This window comes from Carassius carassius, chromosome 18 (assembly GCF_963082965.1).
Source record: "Carassius carassius chromosome 18, fCarCar2.1, whole genome shotgun sequence".
Classification (NCBI taxonomy): domain Eukaryota; kingdom Metazoa; phylum Chordata; class Actinopteri; order Cypriniformes; family Cyprinidae; genus Carassius; species Carassius carassius.
The window spans coordinates 5250087-5266319 of NC_081772.1; the positions used below are offsets into that span (position 1 = coordinate 5250087).

Genomic DNA, 16233 nt, shown 5'->3' on the forward strand with positions numbered 1-16233 from the left:
ATTAAGTTAATTTTCATGGCAAAGAAGGACTATGCAATTCATCTGATCACTCTTCATAACATTCTGGAGTATATGCAAATTGCTATTATAAAAACTTAAGCAGCAACTTTTCCAATTTCCAATATTTATGTAATGCTCAAAACTTTTGGCCACAACTGTACAGACATCATTAAATATCCAAATGCTACAGATTTACCTCTCTTGTGAGAGGCCGACCAGACTTCGTCCATCCACGCTGAGCAACTGGTCTCCAGCAGCCAGACGCCCATCCTAAAGAGAAACATTCAAAAACAAGACTCAAACAGTCATTAAGCAGCAAGGTTGAACTACTTTTTATGAATTCTTTTTCAGAGTACTACTGAATTACACTAGTTAGTGGTTTCTGAAGAAATGAGGTCACAGCATTTGCCCATAAAGAACATCACAATATAAACCAAACCGAACTCACCATGTCTGCCGCACCTCCTTTGACAACAGATTTGATGTAAATGCCAAGTTTGTCCTGTCCAGCACCCTAAAAAACACAAAAGAAAGATTATTAGCACTCTGTGAAAGATCTAAATGTCATTTACAGGTAACTGTGGAAACTGCTGGACGAAGAAACCAGGCATTCATTCATGAAAGACTATAAATCTGGAGCCAGCTGCGAAGACATCCACATAAATAAACTCATTCATAAATTCAGAGCAGATCTGAAGGAGTTTTTGTTCAAACTAGTCATGATTAACCCTCTCAAAATTCTTCATCCTATATCCTAGGTCAGAGGTCATCATCTGACACAGGCCATATGGCTGCTGGACTGTGTGCACCCATTGAGACATCAGCTTGACAAATGCAATTGCATGCTAGAGAAGCATCTCTCAAAATAAAATTAGTAATGCCATACAAGTTTCACCACTCAAACATAACATTTCTAACACGTAATGCTCCATAACTCTGTTCAAAGCTTTAAGCTGACGGTGCACCACTGACATGAGTTTTAAAGGTGTTAAGAACTTGCGATTTCAAGTTTGTATCATTTGTCTTTTCCAATGGCTGGATTTGCTATTTGAGCAAGCAAGTACCCAAAATCCCCTGGCTGCTGGCAGAGGTTCTATTTGAGTGGGATCATGCTAAAAATGAACTATAAAAATGTGAGGTCTGTATTACATTCCCAGCCATCTCAGCTGTTTTCTCATACAGAAATGCAAACTGCTCATACTCATCCACCTGACAAATCCTCACATCTGCACAAATATAGCAAAACTACCACTGTGACCTAAATGCAATTTTTTTGACTGAGGAACTGTTCACAAGAAAAGAGAAAATTCAATACTTTACTTCTTTGTGTAGATTTTAATTAATAATAAACACATGAAAAAAAAAAATGTTTGAGGTTAAACCAAGTGGAAAGTGTCTAGAGGCACCATATTTGTGCTCAATTTGAAATACTTTAACCTTATAAATATCTGTTGTTGTACAGAAACTTATCAAGACTTAACAAAAGTGTAGAGACGGTAAGATTTCATTTTTGTTTATTTTGTTCAAAAAATGACAGTAAAGGACAAATCAGCTTCATATCACAGGAATAAATAAAATGTCATAATATTTTAAAACAGTTACATTAAATTTCAATATTAATATTTGTGTTTCTGATCAAATAAATGCAGCCTTGGTGAGCAAAAGAGACTTCTTTTAAAAACATTATAATAAAACCTACTCTACCCCAAATATTTGAACAGTACATATAGCGCACATATCATGTGGAGTACTTTAAAGCAGTGTTTTTACCCATTTCTGGAGCTTAACTAACACAGACCCAATCCACTTTCACTGTATGAAAAACAGATAAATAACTGCACTTGGAAATGGAAACAAGAAAGAATTGCTACTTTAGAACTCAATATATGTCTTCTCCTTCAACAGTAAAGTATGTACTTCTAAATTCCAGGGCCAGATCTCTAAAAGCCCATGCCATACTCTAAATTATGCTTTCATGGTCATAACAAACCATTACTAAATGGCACACCACCCAAGTTTACAACAATATCCACGTGCAGGCACAGACTGAGCCCGCTGGATCTGGTTTTTCCTTTGGTTTATGAAAAACCCATGCTGCTCAACACAGGACTGCCATGTTCGGTTGACAACTACCATGCATTGCTGCTGTTGTATGCTGTTTTTAGCCTCACATATTCACACACCTCAGAAGTCAATAACAATCTACCTTGTGCAGGAACACTTAAAATGAACCTGTTCTGGCCGTCAATGGAGTACGATGTCTATTGGGTTCAAATGGTGAAGTTACAGCTACTAGATGGCTCATTCTGAAATAGTCTCTCAAATAGTTTTATTGGACAATGATGAGATCGTCCTTTATAAGATGCGATGTGAAATTCGAAATAACTGTTTGCACTAGATTGCTCATAAGCACTTTATGTCATAGTTAGAAACCTAAAAGAAGCTGACCAGAAGCAATGGATCGAGAAACCCAGTAACAGAATCTGCCTGGGAAACAGCAACGTCTTTTATTCTGCCATCTGAAATAAAGCCAATGTTAGCCACAGACCCCCATAACCCACTCACATTACACTGACATAAACACACCCTACAATTCAAACACAGCTGTAACATGAACACCACATGAATATCACTTAGAAATCTCAGTTAACTTTCAGGATTTAACCACAAATATAAGAAAAATATCAACATGCACTAAGTGCTAAAAGCCCTCTAAAATGCATAAGGTCATTAGTCGAACTCAATTGTAACATTCTTTACGTCTAAAAAAATAAAAAAAGCACCAGTTCCACAGAACCTACAGCATTAAATCAAGGGTGGGGTTACCAAATACAGATAGATCAGAAATTTGCATGCACATCACATTCAAAAGACAATAACAGCATCAAAATGCTACAAAACCAGTCTACTGTGAGAACAGGTGATGAAATAAGGAAAACAGTAATGGAAAAATATGCAATCAGATGTCATAAATCATCTTGTGGTGCAGATGTGTAAAAACTACCTACCGCTACAGTATGTGCACTGATGACTAACAAGTAACTTCTTTCCTGTATGTTGTGAGGGTGATATGATATGAGCCTGGACAATGGTCCATCCTCATAGGGAGTATACACAACAAACTATTCCAAAGGACCGGCGGGAATACTAACCAAGTTGTTCATTGCTATTCTTGTTGGTTCACAATACTTTATATTTATAAAATCATATATTAATGTATATGCAGAAATTAATATTAAACTACACTTAATTTTAATCAATTTCACAAACAACTACAAAGAAATGGCAAGTAGCTCATTGAATTAAATGTGAAAGTTTTTTTTTTTGTAAAATCGTTATTTACATCTTTATTTTATGGACAAATTCGAAAAATCTTTTTTTGTTTTGTTTACAGTGTAGATAAATATATGCTGTAAAGTCCTTTTTTAACTTAATGCATTAAGTAAAGTTAATAAATTGAACTATTTTAAAGTGTTACCAATTAATGCATGGCTTCTATTTCTGAAGTGTTATGCTTAGTATCAAATATGTTTTGATTGGCTGTGTCACACTGTACAATAGATTTCCTTATGATTTTAGCATCATTTCCTAGTATCATTTCACAAACAAGCAAACATACAAAAACACTGGAAATCTGCCACACACTATCATCGCTCAGAAATTCTGCTTATGCCATTTCATAAGAGGCAATAAGGCCAGCAACACACTGACATAATACCCAATGCAACACACTGGACACTGAGAGCCTAATAACAAGAAGTAAATAAACTGAAATTGAGATAAATAGAGATCTGTGCATGTGAGCCACTTCTCATCTGCTGAAAGGTCTCAACTTGTCTGAGGGAGATACATGTCGCCTGGCAAAGCCCAAAGCTCTGATTAAACTTTGAAAGTACGCATTACACTGTGATGACAAACAACCGTTCAAAAACCAGTCTCTCCACATTAAAGAGTGAACCTGCGGTGAAAGACAGATGAGAAGCCCTGAGGTTGGGCTCTGAGGCAGGGTGGTTTCCATGCCGTCTGAGCACGTCTGATGCAGGAGTCTCGTGCAGACCTAGTGGGAGAACAACTCGACTGACCTTTCCTCAGGATACCTGGGTTAAACTAGCTTTGATCAAAGCCTGGCACACATAACATGAAATGAAGTAAGGTCTATAAAAGCCACTGATAAAAAACAGATGCATGTTAACAAAATAACTAACACTTCTACTGTTTTTAAAACAAGGGGTGAGGTGATACTGGCACAGAGTTCATTACTGTGTGCTGGAAAGCCAAAGAAGTCAATTTTACTTAGTATAGGGCTTGTTTCTTTCTAAAAGAAAACGCTTCATCACTAGACTTTAAGCAACAGAAAAGCATATTTGAAATGCTTTCATTGAGAATATGGTCATCACATTTACAGAGTCTCTCTCTTTTAAAGTTTATAATCAAATAATCTTTGGCAGAGCACTCAAAACACTCCATGCAGGTACACAAGCACAAAATATAACTTAACATGTTGCATTATCAAAATGAGAACATTATTAATTAAACCACAAGTATGTGTGAAATTCTCAGATATACTGCAAGGGGGCACTAGTGCAAAAAGTCTTCCATGGTCACTCTTCCCGTTAAGGTCAAGTAGTGTCACGACAGAGAAACAGTTTGAAGAGCAGGTTAGTGAGACTGGTGGTATGATCATCACGGTTGTGCAACCTAAATTAAGAAAGCAAACATATTGGACAATTGGAACTTGAAATGTCTAAAACTTAAGACAAACTTTGAATGCTAGCTTAAGATCTGAGGGTAGATCTTAATAGATAAGACTGATAGAACAAATGGAAAAATAGATAGATCAAAAGACAAGACAGATAGACAAAAACAATAAGACATAGATAGACAGCTAAATGGGTAGACTGATATAAAAATGATAGAACAACAGACAAACATAAAGATCAAATGATATATGACAGACTTAAAAATGAGAGACATAAACAGATATGCAAATGTATAATAAGTCAGGCGTTACAACAAAACACCACCTTACTTGTGAGGTAAACACTCATTGCGTAAGTGTGCATGTCACTGAGCGTGTGGTGTGGGATGGATTGTGTTCTAGCTGTGGTTGTTTTCATGCTCATCTTTCTAGGGACACTGTCAGGAGCACAGCTTAAAGACAATTATAATGTCTGTGTGGCTAATAGACATCTTGACATATCCAAATGTGAGTATGTGAACACATCTTGTGTTTTAAATAATATTTAAGAGAGGCTAAATGCCTCAAAATATAAAATAAGCAAAAATAGAAACCGTTATCCCTGCAGGCTTCTTCACAGCAGCAGGTTATTTGCCTTTTAGTGAGTCAGAGGGTAAAGGTCAGTAAACTTGGGGATGAACTGAGGCCTAGCAAGAACTTCTTCACACATAACGGGATACCACAAAAGACACAGTTCAACTACATATTTTCCAGCTGCTGTCTGGCATAGTCTGCATTCAAAAACATGCATGCATCTGCATTTCAGACATTAGACATTAACAGGATGATGTTGAAGTCTGAAGGTGTTCACTGATAACAATATGTGGAGCAGATGCTTTAACCACAGAACTCAGTTTCCTTTGAAGGTCCTAAAACCACATGGAAGCAAGCAAACAAAGTCTACAGCTTCGAGGTCCCACCCTGACGCTTCCTGTCCACGGAAAAGCTTCCCAAACCTGCCAGTGCAAAAACAGGAAATTGGAAATTGTATTTCTTACCTTTCTGGACAGTATACTGTGCACACAGTTTCAATGGAGGGACTGAGAGCTCTCGGACTAAATCTAAAATATCTTAAACTGTGTTCCGAAGATGAACGGAGGTCTCACGGGTTTGGAACGACATGAGGGTGAGTCATTAATGAAATAATTTTGATTATTGGGTTAACTAACCCTTTTTGTGAAAGAGGTATTCAGGGAGCTGCATGTGTAAGCCTAAGCAATCAAGTGTAATTTGCTAACAGCCCCAAGGAGTCAAGGCAGTGCCTGAACTCTGACCGAGATGGAGTCCATGGGCCACTAGGAAAACAGAAAATACATCTATTCACTGAAACTTGACCCACCACCATCATTTCCTGCCCCGAATAATCCCCCACAACAAACACAGCAGTCAGGAAAAAAGCAGCCAGGACAGTACTTCGCTCCTGAAGGTAGCTGGTCCTTACTGTCACGTCTAGACGGAGGGAAGACAGATGGACTGCTGAGGCTGTCGGCTAATGGTGGGTGCAAAATATCATGACTAACACAAGAGACTTTCAATAATGAGCTGCTTTCAGCCAACGGTCTTCATCACGTCTGAGTGGCTCCCATTCCAGCTCGAACGATCTGCAGACTCTAAAGGCTGCTTGCTTCAGTTAAGAAAGACCAAACAAAAAGGTCCGTCTTCCTTCACATTCTTCTGGTGGTGCATTTAGAAGACAGCTCAGTGTTTGGACACAAAGAAAATGTCTCTATTACAAATCTTTATTGTAAAAGGACAGAATTATGTCCAAGATATGAGTCACGACTCAATTGAAGAGTTTGGTTTTACGCGCAAGCTTGACATCATTTGTTTCAAACAAGAATGTCCCCAAGTTTTACTAACTAACAACTTGGGATTGTCCTTTAACATACTAAAATCATGCAGCCCTTCTTGAATGACACATCTGTAAACTTATAAATAGAAAATAGTGTACAAAGGGTCATAATTCCCTACCTCTTCCCTTCCGCTCTATGTGGACATGCAGAGTCAAGGTACAAAATCTTGATGAACGCAAGCTGACAGCTTGAAGCATCTTTAATTAGACAATTGTAGGGGCTTTTCAGGTTTCATTTTGCCTGAGGACTAAAATGAACTAGTTCTTGAATAGGGGCTGCACCCACAACTGTCAAAAGATCTCATCCCGAACCACAAGAAAGAAATCCTGGATCCTTAGAACAGTGTTTTCATGGTCATGTTTTCTTTTGAACCTGCGTACCAAAACAAAGTCTTTGGCGCACCGCCACAGTGGGTGGCCATACTGGTTTCTCTTCATATCAATTCAGATTAATACAATTTTTGGAGACATTACATTTGCAGAGACTCTTGCTAGGCTCACATTCAGTTCTCCACTCTCCAAGTCCTCAGGAAATTCATGCTAGCATATGGGAAGTCACATCCTTCTATTGTTGTTTTACATGAGATCAAGAAGCGCACAGAGAAGGAAGTCAGTAAGCCATAGTGCTCCAAACCATTTCCACAAACAAAAATTTGTTTTGCTTTGAAAAGTTAGGTTTGGCAATAAAATAGAAGACCGATCCTGAAGGCTTTGATTTTTGTAGCAACAACTCAATTTGGGGCTGAAGAAGAATGATTCCAGAAACATGGCAGAATTTCAGGTAGGCACTCATCAATGTGAAGTATAGGTCAGGATTTCCTTTGTTCTTCCCCCTGTATCTCAGCATCATCCCAGAAGAGCTGTTATCTCACAAACTTCTCCAGCCTGAGCATATCAAGCCCTGTGGCGGTAGCACGGCCATCTAGCTGGACTGACAGTGCCAGATTGTTTGCAACAAGTGATGATGACTGACTAAGACTGCAATACATGGTGGAGAACTCAATGTTCAGAGCTTGGAATCATTATGCCTGTGACCCTGATAACAAGATACCACACATTTAAGTTTGAAAACATAAAAAACTTACAATACAAAGTTTTCTTAAACTTGCACAGGACAAAATGGAGATGGGCACCTTGCTAAAATATTCTTTATGTGTACAGTCACTTTTTTTTGTACGTATAACGTTTTAATGTGTGGCGAGATCCAGTAGAAAAAACGACCACCTGTACAATGTGTACATGCATGTCTGTGCATTCTGGTCGCATGACTCTGTTTACATTGGCAAAACCTTGCTTTCTCACACTTGATAACATTCATCTGAATTAATGTAAGCCTGCATGTCCTTGTCTGGCACCTATATAGTCAAAAGCGGCAAAACTATAATCCAACTAAAACCACCATGCTGACTTTTTTTAGCACACCATTAATCTCTCAGCGTTTACTTGCTCACTTTCCCACATTAAAATGACACGCACTCCATGTCAAGTGGTTCCTTACCGACTCCTTCCTCCCGACCACAGAGAACCACATGGTGCCGCGCTCCACTCCAGAGTAGAGAATGAACTGAGGAATCAAAGAATAGTGGTCCACAAAAACTTATCCAACTCTTTCAAAAGCAGACGGGTCTACTGGGGAGCAACTCCAGAGCTATATGCTCAACACAATATGCAAAATATCTAAAGCCAGTGTAGGAAATACCACATCCAGACTGTTATGTAAGAGAAACTCCTATAACTCACTAACAGTTAGGTAAAGTTTTAGCGTTACTCCCAGCTGCGTCCCAGCTCCACACCAGTACAAACCGCCTCTCCTCTTTAGATCCACCCATTTGTCCCAGAGCATGCCTAACTCCCCTTTTTCACTCCTCCTTTCCTTGTCCTCCAATTTTTCACTCCTTTTCTTCCTTCTTTTTCCCAGTTCTACCTCTACCAAACTTTATGCTTCCTCAGAGACACTAACAGATGAAAATAGAAGCAGTAAAGGGGAGGTTTTTCTATGAAAACAAATAGTTCCTGTTAACCCCCTTCTCCTCCCACTACACCTCCCTTCTTGCCTCTTCTCTTTCCGTGAACCTGACGCACATTTGGTGAGAAAAACATTCTTCTGTCCACCAAAGTGGTGAAACACAGTCTACTGAACTGCTGAAAATGTTTGTTCCATATAACCCACTGAGAAAAATCTCAATTTGAAAAATTAAGAAATATTTACTTGCACAGTAAAATCATAATCTGGTCCATATTGGATCTGAAATCGCTTTCTAACAGCATATATCAGTCAAACTAGTAAGAGTTTAGAGTATAAACAAAACCTTAATTTGCAATGTTGACATCAAAACTAACGAAACAAATCGAAACTTTCTATGCTTGAAGAGTTTAACTGGTGAAATCATGCAAAACACGTAATATTTTATCCTATTCACTGTGCTGTTAACTCCAAAATAAAAGTATGCATTTTGTAAAATAGGTGACGACCCAGAAGAAATTTCCTTCTGCTGAAAGCAGCATACCAGAAAAGCACTCAGTCCGACAAGGAAACAGAAAGATTTGCTTATGATTCCATTTCGTATCTAAATGTTTGACAAGCACACAGACCAGCTTGTGACTGAATCAAACAAAGCATGTCCTCTTGAAAGCATATCCCTGTTTAGACCGTCTGTTATGACCTGATACTACCCACTCAGAATACAGCAGCCACCAACATCAGAAACCAAAAGCCAATCCTTAATTTAAAATTGTTCTCATCAAACTAACCGGATTTAGTTCTATGCCAAAACCTAAATACCCAAGATCACAGACTTTAAAAGGGGTATAATATTAATTCTTACCTTGGCTGCCACAATACTGAGGCCCATCCCATTGTGTTTCTTCAAAGTCACTGTCACAATTTCCGGTTCCTTCTGCATTGGCTGTAGAGAGAGAAGACAGGTGATTTTACTTGGGGGGGATGGGGGGGTGGAGGATTTGTCAATATTGTAATTTTGGCTTTAGGTCCACGCTGCTTCTGAAAGCTGTGTCTGGTTCTAGAGAAAACTGAGCTAAGAGGAGGAGGAGAGAGAATTAGGGAGGTTCTGCCACTGCTGGTTCTCAGAGCACAGCCGACCACAGAGCGAATCGGCGGGCGCTGGAGACAAGTCAAGAATGAAAGCCACATGTGTCAGCTCCAGAGTGCATCAGGCCTCAGTGGGCTCCCTTACGCACAGGCAGGCCCTGGGAGAAAGAGAGGCACCGTGCCACTGCCTCCACATTTGAGAACCCCAAAGTGTAAATGGTGCACATGGCATGCATTCATTGTACAGGGAACTTTAGCTATGCTGCCTGTCTGCATTGTTGAGTACAGCTTTGGGGGTGGGAGCAGAGCTGGTTTAAAGCACAGTGAAGCTTTATGAACACTGATGGGTAATGCAAGAAATGTCCTTGGATGCCTTTGGTAAGGTTTTACAATAGGCAACATAGCAAGCAATTTTAGCTTTGTTAAAGCATGTTTCTTTCGAAAATTATTTTCTGATAATCTTACTTAATGAATGCATAAACTACTAGAAACTCCCCTCCATCAGTAATCTAAAACAGTGTCTAAATAACCATTTGCTATTGGTCAACATTTTTTTCCCAGCCTATAGTCAATGTCTGTCAACAAGGAACGATGCTAAGTGATCACTTAATCATAAACATAATTTTGTATCTTTAAAATAGTGTGTTATAAATAATACACAGTACGACCAGAAAATGCAAACAAGGTACAATATTTGAGTTTACGGTAAGCATTGGTCCTGGGGTGGCTGTAAGAAAAGGATGTGGGTTGGTTTGGCACACGATCAAGATGCATTCATCAGATTTCTGTATGATATTTAAACGCGCTCCAAGCTCCAGCTTTGTCTGCTGTAGGGCAGACCGACATTGTGTAAAAAAAAAAAAAATAAAAAATAAGATTATGTCTTTTTAGAAAAAAATTAATCACTTATGTAAAAATACGAGAAACAGACTAATTACAGGGAAGGAGGAGCATTTAAGGGGTTAGTGTGTTTAGGGTGAGGAGAAAGATATAATTTACAGCTAGCACTATGGTTAAATATTGCCCTCTGTGGTGTAACTGTTGTTGGTTGAAACCTAAGAGAATGTTAACTTGACAGAACACACACACTAGCAACTGACATCAAAAAGACAAACTGTTTTCTGATGCCCTCAAAGTCAAATCCATCTACAAATCTATTTATCTATCTACCCATCTATCTATCTATCTACCCATCTACCATCTATCTACCCATCTATCTATCTATCTATCTATCTATCTATCTATCTATCTATCTATCTATCTATCTATCTATCTATCTATCTATCTATCTATCCATCTATCTATCCATCTATCCATCTATCTATCTATCTATCCTTCCAAATGGCATAATAACTTACCAGTTCTGACATGTCAGCTGAGAAGTGACTGTCACAATCGGCTCCTTCAAAATAAATGGTCCAAGTTCCCGGCGAGCGTGGATGTGGTGTCAATCGACAGAAACCTGGAGGAGAATGAGCAGATCAGAACACATCCACTAAATGATAAAACTTCAAATCCACTGGTCTCTCACTACCTGTGTCACACACCTGCAAAAACACGCAATTCTTACTGATAGGAATGGCAGCAAACAGACAGTTGAACACAGCCTTAACAAACCACATTCCACTGGTATCACGTCAGCATTAAACAAACAAAGCCAACAACCTCTGATTCACCATCCACCTGATACTTATTGTGCACACCGCAACTGACATCAAACGCTCTAAAAACTCATTTAGATTAGCAGCATTCTGTTTATCAACCATACCTCTCTGGCAAAGCGGCTCTAGGAACTCTTGGAATCCGTTGGGAATGTTCCGCACCACGTCGCACGAGTAGCCATCCTCGGGCAGTAGGAAAGGCAGCTGGAGGTCAGGGTCCTCTTCCAACTGTACTTCCCGCCCATCGCTTCGGGCCAGTTCATCCGCAGTGTTCTCGGCCACAGCCACCACGTGATCAATCAGCTCCTGTGAGCATGACGGGGACAATGATCCTGATGTTACACAAGAACTCTAGGAAAATTTGAACTCTAGTTAATCTCCTCCATCTCTGATTCGCTTTGTAGAGTGAGTTTTGGAAAGATGGGGTGCTTTTAATTTGGTCTGGGAGAAATTCCAGAACAGCTAACATCAGTTACAGCCCCTTTTAAAGTAATGAGTTCACATCAAACAAGAAGGTCACATTATGAGAAACCCTGAAGTAAGAGGAAATGAGCAGAGCTACTGTGAAGGTGCAGAACACCTGGTTTGGTTAATCTCAAAAAGGACACGTGTCATCAGGCCAGGAATACACGGCCCAAATGAGACAGTTCACTTACAGGAGGAATGTAGGGCTCATCAGGAGCGCAGTGGTAGTTGCTCAACAGAGCGTTGAGCTGTAGAGAGTTGAGCTTGAAGCAGGTGTTGTTGATGTTCTGTACATCTTGCATGGAGTATTTGTCCATGGTGAGGAGGGTCGTTGCCTACAGAGAAAAAGGGATAGTTACGATAAAGTAATGTGTTGGTTCATAGTCAGTCTAACTAGGACTGAGGTTTTTAAACTTTTCATGCCAAGTGCCACCTTTGATCAAACCAGAACATCCTAGAAGAACCATCTTGTCACTACCAAAATTCCCTCCAAGAAATAATGTATTCTATGTATAATTGTGTTATATAGACAAATGTATGGCAAGTATATTTTCAAAATAGGAAAAAGTAAATAAAAGAACTAAAAAAATAAAAAAATGTAATGACACTTAATTATAATAAAAATACTACTAATAAAGTCTTTTAGTGTTGCAAATGTTCTCTGCATACCACTGGTTTGTACAATTACAATTTTATATATATATATATATATATATATATATATATATATGTGTGTGTGTGTGTGTGTGTGTGTGTGTGTGTGTGTGTGTGTGTGTGTGTGTGTTAGGGAAAATAAAAAACCCTCAATGTTACTTGACAGCAAGGTCAAATTTTTTACATTTTTTAAGAGCAAAGTGAAAAATAAAATAACAAACGTTGATCATGAGAAACAAAATATGCAGTTCACTTTCACATTACTGTACATTTTAAGAAAAAATCTTGATGTTGAGAAAAAGTTGCCAATGTTAACTTTGAACTACCCCCATACTGGAAAACAAAAGATTAGTGATAGCATGAACAGGCAACATAACCCAAGGTCACATTTTTAGAAATGACGCATGCTGTTCCTCCATCTAATAAAACAATCATTATATACAAAACAAGCCATAAGCAACTCAGAGCAGCCCAAGGGATTCTAATCCTGTTGTGCGTGTACATGCAAGCTCTGCTGATGTTGTGGAGGTAAATATCTGCAAAAGAATAGAAACACCTCTTTGTGTGGATGTGCCCACAAGAAAAAGGCTCATAAAGTGGGGAAATCATGTCTCAATTGAAATCTAACAATAATAAAACATTATTACTAATAAAAACTAAATATATTTGGACCAGATAATGTCTTATTTAAAATCAAAAATTGCCAAAAGGTGTCTGTAAGGGTCTGTTTAGTGTGTATTAAACATAGTTAGTTTAACCTATAGCTTATAATGACTCAACTTTAATAGCTTAACTATGAATGGAACTCTGGGAAAGACTGGTGTATATATTTGCATGTGGTACCTGAACTATGCGACTGAGGTGGCAGTCTGCCGCCAGCTCCAAACCCTGTTTCTCAGCCCACGCCTCGATGTGGCTGAGCTGCTGTCGCAGGATGGCGCCCCAATAGTGCGAGCACAGACCCGAGTCTGCCTCTGTCACCAGCTTGTTAAAGAGCCACATGTTGATGAAGTGGAAGAGCTGCGAGAACAGCTGAATGGTGAGGGCAGCGTTGACACGGCACCGCCGCAGAAGAGACATGGCGCCCGTTAATGTTTGCAGAACATCCTCTGAGGAAAAAGGAAAGTCAGGGCTTTTAATGCAGTATAAACAGAATCAATACCATGACTTTTTTTATTTTATTTGCAATTATAATGATGAAATGTTATGAACTACCGCTGTTAGCTGGGACAGATATTTATACAAAAGGTTGAAAAACATTTAGATTTCTTTTTTATTATTATTCTCTTTGAATATTTTTTTTGTTTGTTTTTGTGGTTGTTCCCTGATATGCATCACATTTAAAATTGGAATTCCTTGTAAAAAAAGGGTTGAGAAACATTCTTCTAGAGAACTGGAAGTGCTACTATGTTGCTTAAGATGTTTTAGTTCATTTCAGCATATTTCTGTGTTCCTTAAGACGTTGATGGCATTTCTGTCCACTTGTAGTCATTAAGTCATTTTGTTGAAATTGACAAATTAACATTCTACAAATGACCAAGACAACAAAGAAATTAAGATGTTGCAAGTTCCTTTAAAGAAACTGAAAGAAATCGCTGCATTGTGTAGAACATTTCTGCTGTTGTGTTTTAAAACCACCACTAGGTGGTCCCATATAACTATTTCAATTGTAATTCGGATTTCTGTTTTTTAAACAGATTAAAATCTACCAATCAAAAACTGCAACTGTTGATGAATTTTACACAGTTATTGAACTGATCTGAACCAATACTGAACTGAATAATGACACTATTGTCTTTTTAGATCTGCTTTACACAGCAGAATTTGAATTAGTCTCATATTTGAAGAAGCTTGCATCAATGAGTCAGTTATTTTTCTGTTTATTCCTCTAAAGATGCTCTGTTTTGTATAAAGCTCTATATAAATGAAGGTGACTTGCATCAAAAAACATGAGACTGGGTCTCTGCTCACCTATCTTGGGCCTCTGTGGGTTCTGTTCATCGGGATCTTCCAGGAAAGCTGGCATGTAGTTATTCAGATCTGACTGCAAGCAGTGCACCAGGTACCTGCAGGAACACACATCACTTGGTGTCCATATATCCACAATCAAAAGCTTAAAGGAACGTCCTGTAGAATCCCACAATAAATCTGAGACCTGGCCGCTTCAGAAACCGCACAAAAGCACAGTTGTTTCAGCTGGTCATTCCAGTGCTTAAAGGAAACAGAGGCTCTCAAACCGCATTGTTTTTGCTGAAAACCGGCCCCAGGACTGTAACAGTCTCTCATACACCTAAACTACAGCTCAGCCAATACAAGTCAGACCCAGAACATTCCTTACAATCATAAATATACATTGAAATATGCTGTACAGGATGGCAGCTCACTAGGTTTTGAAACATGGCAAATGTTTTTAAGTGTAAATATGCATGCACGTTCAAAAACTCACTTAAAAGCCATCTGAACCAGGTGAGCGAGAACATCCTGTGCATCTAGCGTGATGCGACTCAGATCCTTGTCCTGTTTGATGAAGTTCAGTAGCTCTGAGGCATTAGCCATCCAGAAGGCCAGAGCCCCGGCAATGTTCTTCTGTTTCTGTAATGCATAGGCCGTTACACACAGCTCAAGTAAAACAATCTTACGTACAAACAAAAAAGAAAAGAGTTACAGCCATGAGAAGCACTGAGTAGCACTCCCGGGATAGACATGTGCCTCTGTCCGACCTTCCCGGCCTCCAACAACCAGTCACCGCGTCCAGACAGAGGTGAAATCATTCACGTGTTACAGTTAGCTCAAGCTAGGCATGACTGACTGGGAAGCTGCGGTGACTGGTTGCTCTGGATCCCACATCCCTGCAACACAGAGAGGGGATACACACGGTCCGGAAATAAACGGACCTCTGTGTATACCTGCACACATCTATCCCACATGACGACGACAGCAACCCCCTGCCCCGCCCCTCCCGAATACGTTATACTGGCCACAGGACGCATCCATAAGAACAATGACGTTAACCACAGACATGAAGTCAAATGAAAAGGAAATTAAAAGTTTCCAAACAAAGCGAAAGAACATGGGGTAGTCTCTCATCCACACTGAAGTGCAGTAAGCAGAGGTCAAAAATGGAAGATGGTGCTATTAAAATGTTGCCACAATCAGAGTTTGTTTTTTAGTATCACATGTTCCATGTTGAGTCGTAATGAGGGGTTATATGAACAATTGTGTCCAGCTGTAAGAGGAGGGATTACTTAGTTGGCTTGGGTTGTTTGCTTTCTGTTATGGGGAATAAAAGAGGCATGGAAGACAGAGCCAAGCTGACAGATAGAACAGAGAGAGAGAGAGAAACAGGAAAAATGAGATGCCTCCCTCGCAGTGCGAACTCCTACCTGATCACCTTCAGCAATCTCCTGTAGAGATAGTAAGTGTGGGGGAAGAAGGGGAGGGGGGGTGGACAGACAACCAACAGGACAGAGAGAGAGACTGTCAACAACAGCCATGGCATGGACAGAATTCACAGGCATGTAAACACAGACATTCACGCTCACACGAGACAGGTCACAACATCATCCTGCACTGACTGCCATACGGGACGTCCGGGTCAACCAGAGTGATTTTATAATTAATGGTGCGGTTTAAAGATACAGCTGCTTTTCTGTGACACCAAGGATGATATTTACAGGCCACAAGATAAATGCTCTCTTTTTTTTTACTAATAAGAAATGCTTCTTGAGCAGTAAATCAGTATACTAGAATGATTTCTAAACGATCATGTGAAACTGAAGACTGGAGTAATGATGCTGAAAATGTAGCTTTGCAT

The 16233-nt window shown here is 39.4% G+C and overlaps 1 protein-coding gene across 17 annotated transcripts in view; it reads right to left on the reverse strand.

The window, feature by feature from the left end:
- The window catches only part of LOC132092199 (afadin-like), a 130558-nt gene that overhangs the window by 22650 nt on the left and 91675 nt on the right, over positions 1–16233 (reverse strand). For 11 of the 17 annotated variants that reach the window (XM_059498332.1, XM_059498345.1, XM_059498337.1 and 8 more), the window contains 10 exons: positions 15803–15823; positions 14866–15011; positions 14391–14485; positions 13263–13528; positions 11957–12100; positions 11408–11606; positions 10998–11101; positions 9416–9496; positions 449–514; positions 197–270 (listed from right to left, as the gene is read on the reverse strand). In XM_059498332.1, the coding sequence (XP_059354315.1) occupies positions 197–270; positions 449–514; positions 9416–9496; positions 10998–11101; positions 11408–11606; positions 11957–12100; positions 13263–13528; positions 14391–14485; positions 14866–15011; positions 15803–15823 (1196 nt within the window). The remainder of the gene's footprint in view (positions 1–196; positions 271–448; positions 515–9415; positions 9497–10997; positions 11102–11407; positions 11607–11956; positions 12101–13262; positions 13529–14390; positions 14486–14865; positions 15012–15802; positions 15824–16233) is intronic. The other 6 variants (XM_059498338.1, XM_059498334.1, XM_059498346.1 and 3 more) reach the window with 1 other exon arrangement.